This window comes from Phoca vitulina, unplaced genomic scaffold (genome assembly GCF_004348235.1).
Source record: "Phoca vitulina isolate PV1807 unplaced genomic scaffold, GSC_HSeal_1.0 scaffold1, whole genome shotgun sequence".
NCBI classification, from domain to species: domain Eukaryota; kingdom Metazoa; phylum Chordata; class Mammalia; order Carnivora; family Phocidae; genus Phoca; species Phoca vitulina.
The window spans coordinates 86,858,311-86,884,119 of record NW_022589704.1 but is presented as its reverse complement, the minus strand read 5'-3'; the positions used below and the strand labels follow the sequence as shown (position 1 = coordinate 86,884,119).

Genomic DNA, 25,809 nt, shown 5'->3' with positions numbered 1-25,809 from the left:
CTTTATTTTGAACTGAGTATCTTGCTTCTACACAGGATCCCTAGAACTTCAGTAGCCATTTATGATAACAATAGAATTAGCCTGAAAAGCACACACTAAAGATCACATCACAAAGAGGTAAATGGACACACATCCTTAATAATATTGTTGAGCCACTAAAATAACCAATATAAGAACTGTCTTATATCTAGATTTTTAAGTGAAATAATAAATTCCTTCATAATTTAAGTCATACATAGTATTTTTTTTTTCTATTACTTTATCTATGTGAGTGGACATCATTAATCAGAATGAGAATTCAGAGAAGAAATCTCTTTTATAGGGAGGGGTTGGAGGGATGGGAAGATACTAAATATAATTACTAGAAATAGCACTGTGAACTCAGTAATTTAGAGATAAGCTTAACAAACACTGAAAACTTATCGAGTGAAAACGAGAGGGAGAAGAGCAAAGAGAGCAAATAAAGATGTAGAATGTTTTGCATTATTATGAGTTATTTGTATTATTATGAATGATGTGAGCTAAGAAAAGAGTGATAGTTGAATCAATTTGGGGTAAGTTTCCAGTAAAGGCTGTAGTGAACATAAACCACTCCAAATTATTCTTTCATAATCCCAGGATAATCACAATATAATTTGTATCTGAAGCAGACAGTGATTAAAGGTAATGCCATACATGCACCTCTACTTGAGGAGAGGCCTGGAGAGGAATTTGGAGCATTTGACCCTAGACAAAATGAATTAATGAGAATAATTTGAGTCATATATAAGACAGCTAATATGGATTTATACCCTTCAGTGAGCCTTTGAACCACTAACTTCACTCAGACCCTAAAACACAAACTTGCATATCCATGTTGTCTTGCCTAATCACATCAGCAACTCCTGAAAGGAATTTTGGATTGAAAAGTGGCAGTGATAACTCTCCTGAAGCACTTAGTAAACTGGCCAATGTAAGTAGATGCCTATTGTTTAGATAATTTTCTATGAATCTAAATGCCATCTAGGAGTGCTGAAGTCACCCAGAGAGGGGAGTAGTAGTATAAATAAGAGATGAGCATGTAGATATTTAGATTGATTGCGGACAGATGGCGTCATGAATTTCACAAATAAATCCTACAAACACTCTCCCATTCAGCTCTACAAGTCAAAAGTCCAACCTATACAGAAAAATGGTATACATTATACTTAGAAAATATGCAATTCCTGCTGTTTCTCATGGCAGCGGAGAGTTTCCCTCTCCCTCTGGTTAGCCATCTCACATAACTCTACTGAGTTTGGGTTTTATACATGGTACCACACATCTGCCAAAATACATTTTTCCCAAATTGCCAAACCAACTTCATTATCGTCACTAAAGATATAGCCAACTAAAAGATATTTTTTTCAATGCAGCTTTTGAAGAGGTAAGGCAAATCTCCCTCCATTTCTACTGCTATTAAGGTCAAGCTCTAAGAATCATGTCTGACTTTAAGTATATGCCAATGTCTTCTGAAGTTACAAGAGAATGAGCCAAAGATACTATCACTCACCCCATACAATTAAGAAAATGTAGGAGAATTTTCACTGATGACACATGTCTCCTTTGGTAGGTCAGGCAGAGCTGTTCTAGCCTTGACTATTCAAAATGCTCTGGAGCAGACGCCAAAGTAGAAGTTAAAGGAAAAACCTATTGTTCCTATCCTAGACAGTATCATATTAATCCCAGCCAAATTTCTGATAATAAGAGAAAAGTAGAATTTATTTGAAAGTGTTCTATTACAAACTGGCTTATATTTATAAAAGAGCAAAGCTCTGCTGTCTCTGATTTCTACGACTCATGATTGAAAAACTGTGTTAGAGACATAGAGCAAACTCAAACAAAAAATTCCAGAGAACATATTGTGATAAATGATACATGACAAAATTACATTTAAACAGTTACTAGGCCCAAAGGCATCCTGCAGAGAATAAGTGCAAACAATATGGGGGTTTTCTACTCCTAATTCCTTTGATAAAAATGACAAAATATGGTTCTTTCATGTAATGACAGAGAGAAAACAGGAAACTTGAGAACATAAAATATGTTGCTATTCAGAAAGGGAAACGGCGTTCAAATATATTACATTTCAGATTGACAGTTTTATTTAGAAAGGGTCTCTGGATCTTTGTTTTTAAGAATGCGGAGGGATAAGATGGTAGAATGAGGGGAGAAACACAATAGCTTCACCTCTTAACATTTTTGACAGCTAAGACTGTCTAAAGGCTAATTTGAAATTCAGTTAGCACATCCAGGGAAAAACATGTAAGCAAATATATTTCTAAACAGAATTCCAAAAGAATGTTGTTGGCACATTTGTAAATTTCCAATTCTTTCTTACTACCCTATCCAACAACCCAAACAAATCAGTTTAAATACAACTTCTTTTACTAATGTCTTTTGAAGCATCACTGCAGTCAGATTGAGTCAAGTAACCATCTGTTGCAAATACAAATAGAGCTACATTCAAGAATTATATTATACAGCCTTCCTAGCAAAGTTCTTACGTGCAAGCTGTTCTTGTCAAAATCAAAACCATTGTGATGATGCATCTTAATATTCAATCAGACTTTAAGTAAAGAGTGACAAAAGTCCACATATGGATGACAGCTGTTTCTTCAGTAAATATTTTCCCATTTATTGAATGGAGGCTTATGGTGGTTCAGGATATGTTCCATCAGACATTTCAGCCTGAACTACTTGGGGGCGATTAAAACAGTAACAAGGATAAAATTTCAGTTTTCAAATCTTTGCTACAACTTACCTCTGAAAAAACAACAGCTCCTCCAATTAAAATTGTACATTATGTCATTAATTTCAGAGTATCCTTGTACATTATGTCATTAATTTCAGAGTATCCCACTACTGACTGGAGAAACAACTGAATCTATAAGCCTCTACATCTTTTTTGCCCCTCCCCCTCAATAAAGCCATAGTATTTGTAAAATTGAAGCATAATTCCTATATTGATTTTCTAATCATATGAACAAACTTGACGGGAATTTAAACATTTATGACTATATTTTGACAAATTGAGAAATATTTTAAAAAGATTAATGAGCCTATTAGCTAAAAGAAGATCATCTTTTTAACCAACAAAGAGGCTTGCAAAATTAGAAAGTAAAAAAAAGAGAGAGAAAATGAATTCTGATGAATTCAGTAACTCCATAATTATGTAGTATTTACATATCAGCAGTTAGAGAAAAAAGTTGGTTTCAACTAAAAGATGACCTTAACATTTTAGTAGTGCCCATGAACTTGTATTATACCCCTTTTATAAATCCCAAATGTGTTGGATGTAAGTTTGTCTTTCAAGTCAAAATATTTCGGAAGCTTGCTAACTACAAGGTCTACTGCTAAGGAAACTTAAAGTCTTCTCTCTTTAACCCAAAACTATCCTGAGGCTCTTGTCTGGTGACCCCAAAGCAATTCTTAAGAGGGTGACAAGTTGTTTGTATCTCAGGTTAGGCCAGCAATATTAATGTGTTAAGGAATTGGTATTCCCCAGCTTCTGCATGGTAAATTGTAGCCTTTTTTCCCTCCTTGCAATGCAAATGTTGAAATCGACATTTAAAAATATTTTGAACCTATAGTCATATTCCACAGCTCCTATCAGACACTGATCTATTATATTTTTTTGATCTACAATATTTTTTAATTGGTAACTATCTCAGATCAACACTATAAAAAAAAGAACTTCTTACCCTGCTATTGGATCTACTGCTATTGACTTAGGATTATGAAGCTCCAGGTCAATCAGGGTGACACATACAGACCCGTTGTAATTACAAACAAAGATCCGGTCACTGACATGGTCCACAAAATAGAAATTTCTGGTAAGCCAGTCAATCGCCATTTGTTGCACATCTGAAAAACACACATACACAAAATCATTGCATTGCAGGTGCAAATTTAGTATCATAAGCCAAAGAGTACATAAGTCTGCCCAAACCATCACAGAAGACATTTCAAAAGTAAAGGTAGTTTTATGATTAAAAAAAAACCCTCCAAAGATAATTTTTTGCTATGCCAAAATAAGTGATTTAATTATTCTGTAAAGTAATGACTACCTTTTGATACCTTTCTTCTTGTCATATAAGGACTGAGGATGATCTAGGGAAATGGGTAAAGAATTTCTAAATCTTAAAATACACGTATTTACAATAAAATCTTTGTCCTAAATCCCCCATTTATACAAAATAGTTCATTCAACCCAATGGTTCAATGATACAGCTAAACTCTTTAGTAGTAAGAGTAAACTTTTTATAAATCTAAGGGTAAACCCATATTTTCAGATCCTCTTCCATTAAAAAAAAAAAAAGAAAAAAGGAAGGGTGGAAAAGGTGGAAAAGGAGATCTGTAAGATCTCTTTGTTTACAAAAAATATTCAAAGCAAAAGAAGGGGTGATATGTTTTTCAACGGCATACATAGGCATTATAAAACAGGCCTGCTCAAAGATTAACCCTCTAGAAGAGTGTTTTCAATAGTACTTTCTGTGATGAAGGATATATTCTACATCCATGTTGTCTAATGAAGTAACCATTAGCCAAATGTGTCTAGTCAACACTTAAAACCTAACTAGTGTAACTGGGAAACAAAATCTGTATTGTATTTCATTTTAATGATCTCAGATTTAAATCTAAAAGATGTAGCTAGTGGCTACAGTGGATAGAGCAGCTCTCAGAGAATGTATCTGTGTTTGACTTGAGTATCTTCTATTTGATCAGACCTATACCACTGTGGAATTTCATGCTAATTTGTAGATATTTATCTGGTAGAAAAGATAACCCCAAAGGTTATGGTCATACTGCCCTGTGAGGCATTAACCATTTTTATGCTTTCCTACAAATTTTATTTATATATTCTTTTTTTTTTAAATGCCTGCAAATATCCACTAATGCTCTTAGATCTGCCATGCTGGGCTGGTTCCCTCAATAATTCCATGAATAAATATCTGGTTCATATTTATTCTTGAATTTTATGACAGTCATGTTTTTATCTATTGGAAATTATACTGTGATACCTCTTTGTTCAAACTTACTATGGATCTATGACTCATTCACTAAGCAGTTTCCTTATATAATCTGAACCTAAACATTCTTCCTACTCTGTGCTTCAAAATACTTCCTTAGTAACCTGCTGCTTCAGTGAATGATATCCTTTCAACAGAAAGACTAACATAGATGCATGTATCATTATTATCACTCTTAATGGTATATTGTCAAAGCAAGGTACAGAAAGTAGCAAGTTTGTGGGAATTTCTATCATGCCTTACAAGGACAAACAGAAAGTGGATATTGCAATTCATTGGAAACACATTTTCAAGCTATCGATTACAGTTTCATTCTTGAATTGCCCAGTCTTTATGGAAACGTAACCATTTAAATGTTCCACAAACTACATGCAGCTTTTTTCAAACAGTTCAGCAACCAGGATTCTTAAAAAGCTGAACTATTTCTCTGTCTCCAGAAATCTGCAAATGCATGCTTTGTTTATTTTTTATTCTTTTTACATTATTATATCAACTAGAGCACAAAACCCACTGTTTCAAATGTCATTTTAAATACCTTGGGTTCAGATAAAGTACGTGCCAGAGCCCATTCAATGACCCATCCCTCATCTAGGCATGCAGTTTGTGGAGTCTATGCAATTGTAATATCAGACAAAAGAGCTTTTTGACAGCATTCACACTTTTTTTCAACTCTTTATCATTACAGAAAGATTCTCTGCTACTGAAACAGTAGTTATTGTTAACAACCATCCAAGTTTGAAGCAACAAGGTCTCACTAAAAAACCTAATAATTAGCCAAACACTTAGTAATTGTGGGTATTGGCTTTGTTTCCTTTTCTTATATTTGAAGTTTCTGTCTAGTTTTAATGTAATCTTTTATTAAGATTGGAGAATTAAGGCAATTAGACAAAAAGTTCAAGTAAGCAAGCCAATAGTTACATAGATAGATAAGTAAATAAATTTGGCTGAAATTATTTACACATTTCAGGAGATAGGTGTATCTTCCAGACAATGGATTCAGTATTTCATTTTAATTTTGCTGAAATATAACCAAGATCATAGGAAATTGTCAAAGATAATTGCAATCATTTTATGACATTATGAAAAAAAATCCTAAATTTTTAGTTAGACCCTTATTACTTTACTGTTACTAGAACAAAAATTTAAACATATTCCTGTTATTATGTTTTCTAGTCGCTTGCTTTTTATTCATTTTTCAACTGAAGTCAACTGGATTTTTCCCTTTTTGGGGGGGCGATGGCTTTTATTATGGTTACTCAGAATTTTCTAATTGGCAAATGCAAAGGTTACTATCCTGCTCATATCTACAAAATATAAATATTGGTAAATTTTTAAATAATAATGAAAAAACAATGAAGTATTTTGAAACCTGTACAACAGCATATAAGTAGCTATTAACAATATTCTTAAAACACAATATTTGTTAGGTCTAACAACTTAAAGTTGTACCCAGTGAAAATAAAATGAAAAATTCAAGGAAAAAGTTTTTTTTTTTTAAAAGACAAATACTTATATCTATAATTGGATTACAAAAACACTTTACAAGAGACTTTTCATCACAATACAAGGCAAGTAATTATTTTCCAGAGTTGGTGAATATGGTACTGAAACATTTTTAATTCACTAAAATGTAATGTATACTAACTATTATGGACTGAATTGTTTTTCCCCAAAATTCATGTGTTGAAGTCCTAACCTCCATTGCCTTAGAATGTGACTGCATTTGTAGATAAAACCTAAAAGAGATGATTATACCAAGGTCATTAAAGTAAGCCCTAATCTAACCTGACCCATATCCTTATAAATAGAGATTAGGACCTACAAGGAGAGATAGCAGGAATCCCTACACATAGAGGAAAGGCTGTTTGCAATCCAAAGAGTGGCCTCAGAGGAATCCAACCAGTTGAAACCTTGATCTGGAACCTCCTATCTTCAGAATTTTGAGAAAATGGATTTCTGTTGTTTAAGCCCGTGGTATTTTGTTACTGTACGCTGGCAAAATTACATATCTACTCAAGTATTGTTTCATAGAGTTGTCCATGCCACAAAATTATTTAGAATAAAAGTCAAAATTTTGTTAAGAAAAAAATATAAAAGAATGTCTACAAGTTCTTTCAATGGCATACTGAACTACTGTCTCATAGACACTTTAATAAATTAGTTCATTTTCCTGAGTAATATATCTTTGTTTAACTTACAATTTAATACTGATCAGATCCCAGTCTCTATGAAGTTAGATATTAATTTGCACATTTGTAAATTGCAAATAATTTATGTCCTACAGAGATGCAAATTATTTCCATCAGGTAGTAAAGATAACCCTAGTTTTATTGTCCTGTATGACATTAACTAGTTTTATACCTAACTTTACAATCTTAAATTAGGATGTTTTTATTTCATTGATTGTAAACACTTCAATCTCTTCTGTACTCCTTTGAAACAGATTTACCATCCTCTGGTTCTCATTAATGAGCTAAGTGACTCCATCCTTAACACATAGTCACTATATATTTGTATGAGTCATGTTTCTAACTTTTTGAAAGTTACACATTGACAAAATTTACTTCTTGATTTCTTTTCAATTTATTTGCTATGTAATCTTCAACTAGCCAGAGATGGAAAATGGAAATATCCACAAGAATGAGAAAGATAACATAAATAAGCAAAACTTGTTTGAAGTTTGAACTATGACAAAGCTAGACGATAACCTGGAGTATACATCTACTTAAAAAGGTAGGCTCAATTCGAGCTGATTGTTTTTACTTCATAGAAATGCTTCATTATTTCAAAGGAGCCCAAAATACTGTCTATTGCTGCCTACAAGAGACTCACTTCAAATCTAAAAATGCACACTGACTGAAAGTTAAGGAATGGGAAAAGATATTCCATGCAAATGGAAAAGAAGAAAGCTGAGGTAGAATGTTTATATTAGGCCAAATAGACTGTAACAACAACAACGACAATAAAAGGTTGCAACAAGAAACAAAGAAGGGCATTACGTAATGATAAAGGGCAAATCCAACAAGAAGATATAACACTTGTAAATATTTATGCACCCAACATAGGAACATCTAAATATATAAAGCAAATATTAACAGATACAAAGGGAGAAATTGATAGAAATAAGATAATAGTAGACTTTAATACTCCACTTCCATCAGTGGATGTCCAGACAGAAAATTAGTAAGAAAACAATGTCCTTGAACAACACATTAGACCAGATAGACTTAACAGAATACTCTAACTAAAAACAGCAGAATACACATTATTCTCAAGTGTTCATGGGATATTCTACAGGATAGATCACATAGCAGGCTACACAACAAGTCTCAACAAATTTAAGAAGACTGAAATCATATCAAGTATCTTTGCTGACCATAACACTATAAAATTAGAAATCAGTTATAAGAAGAAAATTAAAAGAAAAAGAAACAAACACAAACATGTGGAGATTAAACAGCATGTTACTAAACAATAAATATGTCAATGAAGAAATTAGAAAAAGAAAAAATAATACCTGAAACAAATGAAAATGGAAACACAATTGTCCAAAATCTATGGGACACAGCAAAGGTAGTTCTAAGAGGGAAGTTTACAGAAATACAGTTCCACTTCAAGAAATAGAAAAAAAAAAAAAAAAAAAGCCCATCTAACCTTACACCAAAGGCACTAGAAATAAAAGAACAAACAAAACCCAAAACCAGTAAAAGGAAGGAAATAATAAAGATTGCAGCAGAAGTAAATACAACAGAAACCAAAAAAGAACTCCCCAAAAGCCCCAAAACAAAACAAACAAACAAAAACCAACAGGACAGATCAATAAAACCAGGAGCTGCTGGTTCTTTGAAAAGATCAATGAAATTGATAAACCTTTAGCCATATGACTCATCAAAAAAAAAAAAGAAGACTCAAACAATTAGAAATGAAAGAGAAATAATAACTGACACCACATAAATACAAAGGATTATAAGAGATTATTATGAAAAATTATATGCCAATAAATTAGACAACCTAACAAATAAATTCCTAGAAACAGATAACCTCCCAAACTGAATCAGGAAGAAATCGAAAATTTGACAGACCAACTACCAGCAATGAATTTAAATCAGTAATCAAAAAACTCCCAACAAAAACAACAACAACAACAAAAACAAAAAGAAAGAAAAAAAAAAAAACTCCCAACAAACAGAAGTCCAGGACCAGAAGTCTTCACAGGTGAATTCTACCAAACTTTTAAAGAAAAGTTAATACCTATTCTTTTCAAACTATTCCAAAAAATAGGAGAGGAAGAAAACCTTCCAAAGTCGTTCTTTGAGGCCAGCATTACCGTGATACCAAAACCAGATAAAGGTATCACTAAAAAAGAGAACCTTAGGCCAATATATCTGATGATCATACAGGCAAAAATCCTCAACAAAATATTGGCAAACCCAATCCAACAATTCATAAAAAAATCATTCACTGCGATCAAATGGGATTTATTCCTGGGATGTGAAGGTGGTTCAGTATTTGCAAATCAATCAAAGTGACACATTGCATCAACAAGAGAAAGGATACAAACCATATGGTCATTTCAATAAATGGAGAAAAAACACTTAACAAAGTACAATATCCATTGTTGATAAAACCCTCAACATAGTAGGTTTAGAAGGAACATACCTCAACGTAATAAAGGCCTTATAAGAAAAACCCACAGCTAATATCATACTTAATGATGGGAAAAGCAGAGATTGTCTCCTAAGATCAGGAACAAAACTAGGGCATTCACTTTCACCCCTTTTTTTCAACATAATACTGGAAGTCCTAGCCACAGCAATCAGACAACAAAAAGAAATAAAAGCCATCCAAATTGGTAGGGAAAAAATAAAAACTTCAGTATTTGCAGATGAGAAGACACTATATATAAAAATGAATTCAGTAAGGTTGTGGGATACAAAATCAATATATAGAAATCTTTTGCATTTCTGTACACAAATAATGAAGCAGCAGAAAGAAAAATTAAGAAAGCGATGCCATTTTAATTGTATCAAAAATAATAAAACACCTAATAAATTTAACCAAAGAGTTGAAAGACCTGTACTCTGAAAACTATAAAACACTGATGAAAGAAATTGAAGACAAAACAAAGAAATAGGAAGACTTTCCATGCTCATGGATTGAAAGAACAAATATTGTTAAAATGTCTATACTACTCAAAGCAATTTACAGATTTAATTCATTCCTTATCAAAATACCAACAGCATTTTTTGCAGAACCAGAACAAGCAATCCTAAAATTTGTATGGAACCATAAAAGACCCCCAAAACACCAAAAGCAATCTTGAAAATGAAGAACAAAACTGGAGGTATCACAATCCTGGATTTCAAGATATACTATAAATCTGTAGTAATCAAAACAATATGGTACTGGCACAAAAATAGACACAAAGATCAACAGAACAGAATAGAGAGCCCAGAAATAAACCTATGATTATATGCTCAACTAATCTTCAACAAAGGAGGCAAAAACAGGCAATGGGAAAAAGACAGTCTCTTCAACAAGAAACAAGACAAACAAAAAGGTATCTTCCTCCTTTGTCAGGAAAACTGGACTGCTACATGCAAAAGAATGAAACTGGATCACTTTCTTCCATCATATATAAAAATAAACTCAAAATAGATTGAGGACCTGAATATGAGACCTGAAAGCATAAAAATCCTAGTACAGAGCACAGGCAGCAATTTCTTTGACATCGGCCATAGCAGCATTTTTCTAGATATGTATCCTGAAGTGAGTGAAACAAGGAAAAATAAACTATTGGGACTACATCAGAATAAAAATCTTCTGCACAGCAAAGAAAACAGTAAAACTAACAGACATTCTACTGGAGGGAGAAGATCTTTACAAATGACACAACTGATAAAGAATTAGTATTCAAAATATATAAAGAACTTATGCAACTCAGCACCAAAAAACCCCAGACATAATCCAATTAAAAATGGGCATAAGACAGCAACAGACATTTCTCCAAAGAAGGCATACATTTAGCCAACAGCCACATGAAAAGATGCTCAGTATCACTAATCATCAGGGAAATGTAAGTCAGAATGGTTAAAATCAAGAACACAAGAAAAAACACGTGCTCGTAAGGATGTGGGGAAAACAAAAAACCAAAAGCCTGTGAACTGTTGATGGGACTGCAAACTGGTGCAGCCACTATGGAAAACGGTATGGCTGTTCCTCAAAAAATTAAAAATAAATTACTATATAATCTAGTAATTCTACTACTGGGTATTTACCCAAAGAATATGAAAACACTAATTCAAAAAGATACATGCACCCTTATGTTTCCTGTAGCATTATTGATAACAGCTAAATTATGAAAGCAGCCCAAGTGTTCATCAATAGATGAATGCATAAAGAAGATGTAGTGTGTGTGTACACACATACATATGTACATATATACAGTAGAAGACTACTCAGCAATAAAAAAGAATGAAATCCTTCCATTTGCAACAACATGGATAGATCTAGAGATTACAGTGCTAAGCTAAATAAGCCAGTGAGAGAAAGACAAATACCATATGATTTCATTCATACATGGAACTTAAGAAACAGAACAAACAAACAAAAACAAAGAATAAAGAGATAAACCAAAAAAGAGACAAACTGGTTATCAGATTAAGAGTATACTTATCACGAGGAACATTGAGTAATGTATAGAATTGTTGAATCACTACATTGTACACCTGAACCTAATATAACACTGTATGTTAACTACACTGGAATTAAAATTTAAAAAAATAATAAAGTAGGTTTCTTGTAATAAAAAAAAGGAAAAAGAAAAGGGAAATAAAAGTCATTCAAATTGTTAAGGTGAAGTAAAAAATTGTTAAGGAAAAAGTAAAACTGTTACTATTTTTAAATGACATAATACTATACATTAAAAAAAAAAACAAACCTCTAAAGCCTCTATCCCAAAACCATTAGAATTAATAAATGAATTCAGTAAAGTTGCATAATGCAAAATCAATAGACATATATCTATTGCATTTCTATATACTAATAATGAACTATCAGAAAAAGAAATTTAGGAAATTATCCCATTTATAATGACATTATAAAGAGTAAGATATGGAGGAATAAACTGAATCAACGAAGTGAAAGACTTATACTCTGAAAATTCTAAGACATTGATGACACAAGTAACAAAGATAAATTATGCTCATAGATTGGAAAAATTAATATTATTAAAATGTCTGTACTATCCATGAAATCTACAGATTCAGTACAATCCCTATCAAACTACCAACATATATTTTCACAAAACTAGAATAAATAATCCTAAAATTTGTATGGAACCACAAAAAACACCAAATAGCCAAAGCAATCTTGGGAATGAAGAACAAAAGCCACAGGTATCATGCTCCTGAATTTCAAACTATACTACAAAGCTATAGTAATCAAAACATTATGATACCGGCATAAAAACAGACCCAATAGATCAATGGAACAGAATAGACAGCCCAGAAATAAACCTATGCTTATATGGTCAATTGATCTATAACAAAGGAAGCAAGAATATACAATGGAAAAAAAGACAGTGTCTTCCATAAATGGTGTTGGGAAAACTAGACAACTACATGCAAAAGAAGGAAAGTGGACTAATTTCTAACATCATATGTAAAAATAAACTTAAGATGGATTAAAGACTTAAAAATAAAACCTGAAACCATAAAACTCCTAGAAAAAAATAGGTATTAAGCTCTTGGACATTGGTCTTAGTGATACATATATTTTTAAACTCTCTATCCTCAGGCTAGGTCAATAAAAACAAAAATTAAAAAAAAAAAAAAAAACAGGACCACATCAAAGTAAAAAGCTTTTGCACAGCAAAGGAAACCATCAACAAAAAGAAAAGTCAATGTATTAATGGGAGAAGATATTTGCAAATGATATATCCAATAAGGGGTTACCATCCAAAAATATATAAAGAACTCATAAACCAGTATCAAATAAGCAACCAATCTGATTAAAAAATGGGCAGAGGATCTGAATAGACGTTTTCCCATAGATATACAGATGGCCAACAGACACATGAAAGGATGCCCAACATCACTAATCATCATGGAAATGCAAATCAAAACCACAATGAGATATCACCTCATACGTGTCTGAATCGCTCTTATCAAAAAGACAAAAGATAACAAGGGTTAGAAAGGATGTGGAGAAAAGGGAACCCTTGTGCATTGTTTGTGGGAATGTAAATTGGTGTGTCACTGTGGAAAATAGTATTGGGGTTTCTCAAAAAATGAAAAATAGAACTACCATATGATGTAGCAATTCCACTTCTAGGTATTCATGCAAAGAAAATGAAAACAGTGATTTGAAAAGACATATGCACCCCTATGTTCATTGCAACATTGTTTACAATAGTCATGGCATGGACACAACCTAAATGTCCATCAATAGATGAATGGGTAAAGGAGGCATGGTGTAAACATGCAGTGTAATATCACTCAACCATTAAAAAATATATATATCTTGCCTTTTGTGACAACGTGGGTGGACCTAGAGTACGTTACACTGAATGAAATAAATCCTAGGAAGATCAATACCATATGACTTCACTTAAATGTAGAATCTAAAAAACAAAACAAACAAACAAAACAAAACAAAAACAGACTCATGGATACAGAGAATAAAGTGATGATTTTCGAGAAGGTTAGGGAAGCGGGAGGTTGGATGAAATAGGTGAAGGGGATTAAGAGGTACAGTATTCCAGTCACAAAATAAATAAGACACAGGGATGCAATGTAATGTACAGCATAAGGCATAGAGTCAATAATATTGTAACAAATTTGCATGGTGACAGATGGTAAGCAGATGTGACCATTTTGTAATGCATATAAATATGTACTATGTCATAGATCTGAAACTAAATTATATATTAATGTTTTTCAGTTAAAAAGAAAAAACAGGGACAATAAAAATAAATAAAATAACAAAGAAGCCCAAAATCTGGATTTGGGGATTCATTTGAAGTCTCCCAATTTTTAAATAAGGTAAACTAATTTTTAAAAATTATAAGGCATTATATGTATCAAACAAAACTTGTCTGTAGCCAAACTGGATCAAATCACTAGTATGATTCCACCAAAGCAAACAGTATATATAATTTGTTTCAGTCTAACCCTCTACTTAAAGTATGTTCTTGAGAAAGTCACTAATATCTATAAAAGTCATTGTTCTTATATTCAATGAACATAATATCCAATTTACAAAGTGGTGAAGAGATTAAATCAGAAAACAAATATTAAGAATCCAACACAATGACATGCAGTAAGTATTCCATGAATATTAGCTGCCTTCCAGAGGCAGAAGGACTAAAACGTTACCCTTTAGTTTATGTCTTTGTGTGTTCTTGTCATATTTATTACTAGGGAATGTCATGTTACTAGATAAAATCATCAATAATTAATGATAAGGTAGACACTTAATGGGTTTGATAATTTTAAAATATGCCCACAAATGTTTTGATACTGTTCCTTTCAGGAGATGAAGCTTAATTCTCTTCCCTTTGAGTGCAGGATATTCTTTGTGACTTCTTGTACTGAATAGAATGTGGTAGAAATGACAGAGTGTGATTTCCAAGGATAAGCCATAAGAGGCATTATAACTTCTCTTTTGCTCTTTCTCTTTGGCTCACTCTGGTGGAAGCCAAATGCCATACTATGAGGATACTCAAGCAACCCTTTGCAGAGGCTCATTTTGCAAGGAACGGATACCTACTGCCAATAGTCACAAGAATGAGCTTGGAAATAAATCTTCCAGCCCAGTTAAATTACTGGATGCCTGTTAGCAGTCCTGGCTAACATCTTGATTACAACCTCAAGAGAAACCTTATGCCAATCACCTAGCTAAGCAGCTCCTGAATTTCTGACACACAGAAAGTGTAAGATAATAGGTGCTCTTTTTAAGCCACTAAGTTTGGGGGTAATTTGTTATGCAGCAATAGATAACTACTGTAGTTTTTAGAGATAGATTTCATTGGCTTCCTATCACTTGGATATCATTTATAGAAGCAGATCTGAACTAAACTGTCTCTACAGACAACTGGTTTGGTTCCTTTAAATTACCTGTAGTGCGGATTAATGCTAAAACAGAGGATACTCTATAAATGCTCATAAATGAACCCTGGGAGATTTAAAGATAACTTTTCTTATTTCTCTTGAAAATTTTTGCTTTATTTTTACAGTGTGGTTCTGGGCTGAAACAACTATATTTGGGCATGATCAAGGTATGGGTCTCTTACACAGTCCCCTCAAGAAGGGCAGTGTCAGAGAGTATTAATGACTTATGGAGTTACTGGTCACAGGGGGTATCCTTAGGAAGATAGTATTTTAACTAAGTTCAAAACAAGATGGTTGACCATGTGGAGATTTGAGGGCATAGCTACCAAGCAGGACTGAACTTGGCATATTCTCAAAATGAGAGCAGGGATGTGAGGAGCTATATCATAGCTAAAATACGAATGAATGAGAATAGATGAGGTAATAGAGACTGGCAGGTGTACACAAACTACAGTAGATGGGTAGATTTCATAAACATATTGAAAAACCAGGAGATTATTTTATTTTAAATGCAATTTTTATTTTTATCATACTGTAAATATACATGATTTAAAAAGTCAAATACCCCATCAAGGCTGACAGTAAAATGTAGTGGTGCCTACTTCACCTCTACTCTTCTAATTGTTTTAGCTATCTCAACTGTATTCATTTCCATAATTCTATATAGCATGTTTCTACTATAATTTTAGTGTTTTTAAAGTTATTTATATAATCTATAGGCTTTTTGTTACACAAGATTAGGATTTAATTCTTTATACCCCTCCACACATACATACAGATATGCATTCATGCTTGCTCTCCCTTCATCCTCCCACAATCTTAATTTTAGTGATATTAATATTCAATGTTTATATAATTATGACTATATAAATTTTTGTTGAAAAGCAAAGAAAAGTTTCATACTTCCTTCCCTGAATAACTTGCTTTTTTAGAGTTCCATTTTTTCTTGTTGTTTTTTCCTTTGGTGTAATTTATTATTGCATAATTCTACAAAAGAACTCTAAAACTCCTCCCTAAATGAAAAAAAAAGCCAAAACAAACAAAAAAATACACTCATCTATTAATGTCTTTGTTTGTTTGTTTGTTTTTGCTTTTGACATCCTTCCAGTTGTCTGACATCCCCTTGTTCCAATCTGTATAGCTCGTTCCATTGCCATAATCCTGGGGCTTTTTTTTTTTTTAAATTAGTCCAGACATTTATCATTTAACTATGTCAGAAATCAAACATCTCATTTTCTGCTGATGTAGGGGATAAGAGGTTGCCTAGCAGGATCTAGGAGCTGAGCTATTCTCAAAACAGGTTCTAAGCTAATCCACTTATTACTAGTCCTATCCTATAACCCCACCTTTAGAGGTGACCAGACTCTAATTTTTGAGCCTCTCTGGGGTTCTTCATCTTGGCATCCCATCTGCACTCAGCAAAGCAGAGAAACATTAAAAATAATTCATTTATCATTTAATCATCTGCTCTTTATTATCCAAAATTATCTCACATGCTTTGTCTCCTCTTTCTTTCTTTTTGGATTAATAAAAGACATTTCCTTTTATAGCATTTACAGGAGATTTCCAAAAAAGAACAAATATAATATAAACAGTTTTGTTCAATCTGCAGTGTTTAATGGAAAATCCCTGGGGACAGTTTCAAGCAGAAAAGTTAGATGTCTGTTTAGCTTTTTAAAGAGACCATTCTAGCTGTTGTGTGGATGAAAGGGATAAGTCTGAAAGCAGGTGACCAGTTAGGAAGATTCTGTAAATTCCAGGAGAGAGATGGTGGCTTCAAAGAGTATCAGAGCAAAGGTGAGCCTATGCAGTATATACTACACATATTTCCTTTGTCAAAATTAAATATATAAGGAATACATGTAAGTTATAGTCTAGCTTAGATGAAGAAGCCAAGAATGATAGAAAATTTGAAGACATCACAGAAAATCAGAAACATTCCAAACACAGATTGCTTCTATCCACATGTCTTTTCTTTTTGTATATTATGAACATTTTAACTTAGCATTTTTATTTCCATACAAAGATTGTCCCTCAAGCTGTGATGTTGCCTTCACTAAAGAGAGTTTTATTGCTTATAATGTAAATACAGAGAAGAGCAGGTAAAAATAAAATTTTAAAAATGGTAAGATTGTAAAGAAACTATCTGTTTTCTTTGATTTATGTGTCTCTTGGTTTAAGTGGTAAATTAACATTTAAGTTTTATATCATATTTCTTTGCCAGAACATTTGAAAATGCTCACTGGATGATAAGATGTAATTACATTTATTTTTATATGTCACCATAATCTTTATCAAGAAGCATGTACTCACTTTATCCCTCCATGACATTAAATAAACTGAATTGAGTAAACAAAGCCTCTGTCTGTTGTATAATAATTAAAATGGTATTATAGAAGTTTAATTTGTGTGTACTGTGGGCAGGCACATCCTTAATAAAGAATAGACTCTGGCACATTACAGAGCCTTCTCCTTTTCCTTTAACTAATGAAAGACTGCCTCTTCCTAGGCTCCAATTCTGTTTCTTAAACACATGAAATGTAGTCAAAATGATCATCAAGGCCAGTTCTTTATACGAATAGTCACAAAGTTCTACATACACTCTGTCCATGTCTTTATGAGAAAAGACAAGGAAGGTGCTTCTAACATGGGATGGTGGGCCAATATTAGGTAGTTGTGTAAGTCTTCAGTGTTCTTATGTTTTCTCTTGTGAGGAAGGAACAGAAGATGGCCTAGCTTTCACTGTTCCACTATTTCTCAATTCCATCTTCTAACCCACATTACAAACCAATCTTATTTCCTATGGTGAATGCACTTAGAAAAGATGCAAGTGTTATTCTCTCTCTACAGTAAAAACAAACAAAACAAAACAAACACGCAAACAAAAAACAAAACCAGTTTGCACAAGTGTTTTTCCCACTAGGCAAAACTTTGCATTCTTATTTGACTCATAACTCAAATGATTCATCCTTTGTTTTAGTTTTATCGGTCCTCACTTCATCCCAGACTAAATCTATCACACATCTTAAGAGCTCACCTGAAACAATACATTTCTTTCCATCTCTAATATTACTCTCCTTAGTCAAGACACTGTTTTCTCTCTTTTGGATCGCTGCAATAGCTTCTTCACTGATCTTTCAACTAAGGGATCTTTGTAAAACTCAGATGATATCAGGACACCAAAGAAGAAAACAGTTCTCTTCATAGTCTGAGTTCTATGTTACACTTGATTGTCAGTGATAAAAAAGTTTTAACAAGCTGAAAAGACTCTTGGAATTTACTCTCATGTGCTAATGCTTTCAAAATGGTATCACTGATATTTTTATAAATATCTACGTTTGCTGAAATTCAGCTCAATTTTAGATCAAAACTTTATGGAGTGTTTGTAACATGTTACCATGAACGCCATCCAGGAGATGATACCAACGTACATTTGTGTTGTTTCTTCCTCAGGGTTTTAATAAACAACAGGTTTTAGTCTAAATCTTAAGTCTATATTCTTTTTTTTTTAATTTTATTATGTTATGTTGATCACCTTACATTATATCATTAGTTTTTGATGTAGTGGTCCATAATTCCTTGTTTGTGTATAACACCAGTGCTCCATTCAACACGTGCCCTCTTTAATACCCGTCACCAGGCTAACCCATCTCCCCACCCCCCTCCCCTCTAGAACCCTCAATTTGTTTCTCGGAGTCCATAGTCTCTCATGGTTCATCTCCCCCTCCGATTCCACCCCCTTCATTTTTCCCTTCCTACTATCTTTTTTTTTTTTTTTTAAGCATATAATGCATTTGTTTCAGAGGTATAGATCTGTGATTCAACAGTCTTACACAATTCACAGTGCTCACCATAGCACATACCCTCCCCAATGTCTATCACCCAGCCACCCCATCCCTCCCACCCCCCCACCAATCCAGCAACCCTCAGTTTGTTTCCTGAGATTAAGAATTCCTCATATCAGTGAGATCATATGATACATGTCTTTCTCTGATTGACTTATTTCGCTTAGCATAATACCCTCTAGTTCCATCCACGTTGTTGCAAAGGGCAAGATTTCGTGTTTTTTTGTTTTTTTGTTTTTTTTGTTTTTTGTTCTTTGTGTGTGTTTTTTTTTTTTTTTATGGCTGCTTAATATTCCATTGTATATATATATACCACATCTTCTTTATCCATTCATCTGTCGATGGACATCTTGGCTCTTTCCATAGTTTGGCTATTGTGGACATTGCTGCTCTAAACATTGGGGTGCACATACCCCTTCGGATCCCTACATTTGTATCTTTGGGGTAAATACCCACTAGAGCAATTGCTGGATCATAGGGTAGCTCTATTTTCAACTTTTTGGGGAACCTCCATACTGTTTTCCAGAGTGGTTGCACCAGCTTGCATTCCCACCGACAGTGTGGGAATTCTGAAAGAGGGTTCCCCTTTCTCTGCATCCCTGTCAATATCTGTCATTTCCTGACTTGTTAATTTTAGCCATTCTGACTGGTATGAGGTGGTATCTCATTGAGGTTTTGATTTGGATTTCCCTGATGCCGAGCGATGTTGAGCACTTTTTCATGTGTCTGTTGGCCATTTGGATGTCTTCTTTGGAAAAATGTCTGTTCATGTCTTCTGCCCATTTCTTGATTGGATCATTTGTTCTTTGGGTGTTGAGTTTGATAAGTTCTTTATAGATTTTGGACACTAGCCATTTATCTGATATGTCATTTGTAAATATCTTCTCCCATTCTGTCGATTGTCTTTTGGTTTTGTTGACTGTTTCTTTTGCTGTGCAAAGCTTTTTATCCTGAGAGTTCATTTTTGCCCTTGCTACCCTTGCCTTTGGCGATGTTTCTAGGAAGAAGTTGCTGTGGCTGAGGTCAAAGGGGTTGCTGCCTGTGTTCTCCTCTAGGATTTTGATGGACTCCTGTCTCACATTTAGGTGTTTCAACCATTTGGAGTCTATTTTTGTGTGTGGTGTAAGGAAATGGTCCAGTTTCATTCTTCTGCATGTGGCTGTCCAATTTCCCCAATACCATTTGTTGAAGAGACTGTCTTTTTTCCATTGGACATTCTTTCCTGCTTTGTCAAAGATGAGTTGACCATAGAGTTGAGGATCCATTTCTGGGCTCTCTATTCTGTTCCATTGATCTATGTGTCTGTTTTTGTGCCAGTACCATACTGTATTGATGATTACAGCTTTGTAATAGAGCTTGAAGTCCGGGATTGTGATACCACCAGCTTTGCTTTTCTTTTTCAACATTCTTCTGGCTATTCGGGGTCTTTTCTGGTTCCATAGAAATCTAGAGCAATCTACACATTTAATGCAATCCCTATCAAAATACCATCAGCTTTTTTCAAAGAAATGGAACAAATAATCTTAAGTCTATATTCTTACTTTCCAAAATATCACTCCTCTCCTTAGAATCTCCAATGACTTCTCACCACATTAGCATAAAATCTAAAGTCTTTAACATCGCTTAGGTCTTTAAACTCCCTTCCACCTCATATCTGCCTTGCTCACTCTGGTCCAATCACACTGGCCTCCTTACTTTTTCTTGAACCTGCAAAGAAATCTTCCACCTTAGGACATTTGTACTTGATCTTCAAGAGCAGAGTATCTGAATGTGCATGGTTTGGGCTCTCGCTTCATTCAGGTGTCTGCTCAAATGTCAGTTTCTCAGAAAGGCCTCTCTTGACCAGTGGATATTAAAAATACCACCTCACTCCCCCTCCACACACAGTGACTCATCCCCACCAGTCAATACCATTGCCCTATTTTCATTTTCTTTGTAACATTCATCACTGATAGAAATTAACTAGTTATTTAGTAGTTCACTATCTCCCCACATTAGAATGTAAGCCCCATGCCAGCAGATTCTGTATATCTTATTCACTGCTATATTCCCCAAACCTAGAATTGTGTTTAGCCCAGGTAAGTTCCCAGTAAATGTTTCCAAATCAATACTGCTGTTCTATTCATGCTAGTCTTTGCTCAAGAACCTCCTGCCTAAAATGTGTGCCCTCACCTCTAACTCAATCAGTTTGGGAGTCATCTTAAGTCACAGCTCCTTTGTTCTTTAATCAGCTGCACTATTTTCCTTGATTTTACCTGTGAGCTCAAATTTGGCAAGCCACTATTCTTTACCCAGGAAAGATGTATATAAGAAAGATTTACATTATTTAATGTGGATGAGTACTATTATGAAAGCATAATTGGGCAGATAGCAATTTGCAGGAATAGTTGAGGGATGATAGTGCCATATAACAGTTGGAAGAATAATGACAACTGGTGAGCTTAAATGAATAAGAAGGGATAATAAAGCAAAGATCAGAACACTGTCCTGACAAAATGTTGTACTGGGGATGAAATGCCGTCACATCCACTTTTGCATTAAAACTGCCACATCTTGACTTCTACAGCCTTATTACTGCTTCCAATTTTCTACAGTCCTTCTTTGTTGTCTATGCCTCCCAAGAATCCTTTTATGACTCTCAGAGCTTTGCAGCTTTGATTAAGAATATATTGGCACCTTGGCCATGGTTTGTCTCTGAGACTACTGGTTACCTTGACTTCTTCTGGTTGTACATATTAGATTACTTTAGATTACCTTTTGACGCATATCCCTAAAAACACAAACTTTTTTTTTTAGATTTTATTGATTTATTGGAGACAGAGAGACACAGAGACTGTGAGAGAGAGCAGGAGCAGGGAGGAGAAGGAGAAGCAGGCTCTCTGCTGAGCAGGGAGCCCAATGCAGGCCCGATCTCAGGACCCTGGGATCATTGACCTGAACCGAAGACAGACGCTTAACTGACTGAGTCACCCAGATGCCCCTAAAAACACAAACTTTTGATTAAATGATGATTACTATGTGTTTATATGATATATGATGCAATTATCATATTTCATCTTATATAATATAATATTATAGTATTATTATTGTTTATTATTCATATTTGTCATATTTCTTAATCTACCCAAGTGACAGACCCAGAACCTGAAACAAAACAAATAAAAAATGCTTTGTTCTCCTGCGTTATTAGTTCTAATGTACAATAAGAGAAAAAATGTACTGATGTATTTCTAGTGGACTGATTCTGTAAATAGAGGTTTAGTTGGACCAATGCTATCAGTTGCATTGGGTCTGGTAAAAAAAAAAAAAAAAAAATCAAAGTGAGAAACCCAAAGACCAAATATCTGTAAGATGTTTCCTCAGTTATGTTCACTACTAGCAAACATTTTAGATTAAACTTACTCTACTGTCAAGATTAATTACATGATGGTAATGAAATGGCATGAGTTCTTTGGAGACATATACATAATAAAAAAACAATAAATACCTTTGGACTCTTTCTATTTATTTTATTTAAAAAAAATTAAAAGTTAAGCCCAAGAGTCAAAAACAATCACAAATGATCAGTTTAATTTATTTGACATGGGTGGAGATTATTTCTAGGATTTACAGTGATGCATCCTGAAGGTTTTAGAGCATCTCTGAATTAAAGAATAACACAGGAGAAATCCAGATTTAGTCAAACACCACAGTGACAAATTTACAGTCCTCCACCTCAGACATCTGATTCTAATGTTAGTTTAAGAACTGTACACATAGAAGAAGAGTGTTTTTTTGTTTGTCTGTTTGTCTGTCTGTCTGTTTTTCTGGGGATTTGTCCCATGACACTCCAGATGGATACACCAAGAAATAAATGTACTTCTATTTTTAGAATGAAGAAAAGAGAAGGTTTTAGTCACTTTGAGTGCCTATAACAAAATGCCATGGCCTGGATATCTTAAACAACACAGATTTATTTCCCACAGATCTCGATTGTGGGAAGTCCAATTTCAGGGTGCCAGCTGATTCTGTATTTAGAGAGAGCTCTCTTTCAGGTACAGACACCATCTTCTTTCTGCATTTTCACATGGAAGAGACAGAGATCTCTGGTCATCTCCTCTTCTATAATAGTATTAATCCCATCTTGGGGGATCTACTCTTATGACTTCACCTGAACCTAATTACCTCTCAAAGAGTCTACACCCAGATAACACCACATTGGGGATTAGGGCTTCAACATTATGAATTTTGAGGGTACACAAACATTCAGTTCCTAGCATTCAGAACCATGAAATACTCAATGTATATTGTAATCTATAAACAAATAAAACAATTGCTAACAAAAAATTCTGAAAAGTTTATTTTTCAAAATAATTTAAATAAAATAAATAAATAAATAAGGCATATATAAGGCATATACATCTCCTAAAACTCAATGCCCATCTTAGATCTAATTCTGGGTAAGAAAACACCTATTTTTAAAACTTTGGTTCTCATATGCTGATACTACTTGATTTCAATATCAATATTATTAGTTTAAAAGTAATGTTTTTTTTAAAGTTCCAGCAGAAACCCTAAGAAAATTATGTATTTGTTGAATATCTGGCTATAATAATCTTTCAATACTTTTAAACTTTATATAATGATGCCTAGAAATAAATCTGATGCTTCATTCAATATGAACTACAGACATAGCTTGGATATATTATGAGTTCAGTTCCAGACCACCACAATAAAGCGAGTATTGCAAAAAGCATGTCAAATATTTTGTTTGTTTGTTTTCCAGTGCATATAAATGTTATTTTTACACTATAATGTAGTTTATTAAGAGTGCAATAGCATTCTGTCTAAAAAAAACAATGTACATACCTTAATAAAATGTGCTTTATTGCCAAATAATATTAACCAACACCTGAGCTTTCAGGGGTCATAACTTTTGCTGACAGAAGGTCTTGCTTCAATGCTGATGGTTGCTGGATGATCAGGGTGGCAGTTGTGAAGGCTGAGGTAGCTGTGGCCATTTCTTAAAATAAGATAATGATGAAGTTTGCCACATCGACGGACTCTTCCTTTTACCACCAGCCTCTCTGTAGCATGCAATGCTATTTGATAGCATTTTATGCACAGTAGAACTTCTTTGAAAATTGGAGTCAATCCTTTCAAACCCTGCTACTCTGCCTTATCCCCTAAGTTTATGTAATATTCTAGATACTTTGTTGACATTTCACCAATCTTTGCAGCATTTTCACCATGGTTCCACCTCAAAAAACCACTTTCTTTGCAACTCTTCACCCATTCAAGTTTTATCATAATAATGCAGAAATTCAGTTACATCTTCAAGCTCTACTTCTTAGTGGCAACCAAAATGGTAAATCCGTCCCAGAAGGGTGTCAATTGCTTTGCTCATATCCATCAAAGGAGGCACTGTCTATGGCAACTATAGCCTTAAGAAATATATTTCTTGGGGTGCCTTGGATGTCTCTGTCAATTAAACGTCTGCTTTCGGCTCAGGTCATGATCCTAGTGTCCTGAGATCGAGCCCCATGTCGGGCTCCCTGCTCAGCAGGGAGACTGTTTCTGCCTCTCCCTCCGCCTGATGCTCCCCCTGCTTGTGCCTTCTCTCTGTCAAATAAATAAAATCTTTAAAAAAAGAAATATATATATATTTTTAAAGATTTTATTTATTTATTTGACAGAGAGAGAGAGGGAACACAAGCAGGGGGAGCAGCAGAGGGAGAGGGAGAAGGAGAAGCAGGCTTCCCGCAGAGCAAGGAGCCGGATGTGGGGCTCGATCCCAGGACCCTGGGATCATGACCTGAGCCGAAGGCAGACGCTTAACCGACTGAGCCACCCAGGCACCCCGAAATATTATTTTTTAAATAGTAAGACTTGAAAGTCAAAATTACTCTTTGATCCGTAGGCTGCAGAATGGATGTTGTGTTAGTAGGCATGAAAACAACATTAATCTTGTTGTACACCCCTAGCAGAGCTCTTGGGTGACCAGGTGCATTGTCAATGAGCAGTAATATGGTGAAAGAATTCTTGTTTTTTTGTTGTTGGTGTTTTGTTTTTTTTGTTTTGTTTTGTTTTTTGGTTTTTGTTTTTTTTTTTTGCAATAGGTCTCTACAGTGTTCCTAAAATATTCAGTAAGCCCTGTTGTAAACAGATGGGTACTGTCATCCAGGCTTCATTGTTCCATTTACAGAATACAGGCAGAGTAGTGTACCATAATTCTAAGGGCCCTAGGATTTTTGGAATGGTAAATGAGTATTGGATTTAACTGAAAGTCACCAGCTGCATTAGCCCAACATGAAGTCAGGCTATCTCTTGAAGCTTTGAAGCCAGGCATTGGCTTCTCCTCTGTAGCTATGAAAATTCTAGATGGCATCTTCTTCCAACAGAAGGCTGTTTTGTTTACACTGAACATCTGTTTAGTGTAGCTACCTCCATTAATGATACTAGCTAGATCTTCTGGATAACTTGCTATAGCTTCTATACCAGCACTTGTTCCTTTATCTTGCACCTTGCAGCTTCCTCACCTCTCAGTCTTCACAGAATTAAAGAGAGTTAGGTTCTTGTTCTGGCTTTGGTTTTAGTTTAAGGGAATGTTGTAGAACATTTCATCTTTTATCCAGACAACTAAAACTTTTTCTATATCAGCAATAAAGTTGTTTCACTTTCTTATCACTCATGTGCTCACTGGAGTAGCATTTTTCATTTCTGCCAAGAACTTTTCCTTTGCATTTACAACTTGGCTAACCGGTGCAAGAATCCTAGCTTCCAGCCAGTCTTGGCCTTTGACATGCTCTAAGATTAATCATT

At 34.2% G+C, this 25,809-nt stretch overlaps 1 protein-coding gene across 8 annotated transcripts in view; it reads right to left on the bottom strand.

Annotated features, from left to right (window-relative positions):
• LRP1B (LDL receptor related protein 1B) overlaps positions 1–25,809 on the bottom strand; it is a 1,853,519-nt gene that overhangs the window by 942,494 nt on the left and 885,216 nt on the right. For all 8 annotated transcript variants that reach the window (XM_032387847.1, XM_032388632.1, XM_032390176.1 and 5 more), the window contains one exon: positions 3,723–3,885. In XM_032387847.1, coding sequence (XP_032243738.1) covers positions 3,723–3,885 — 163 coding nt within the window. The remainder of the gene's footprint in view (positions 1–3,722; positions 3,886–25,809) is intronic.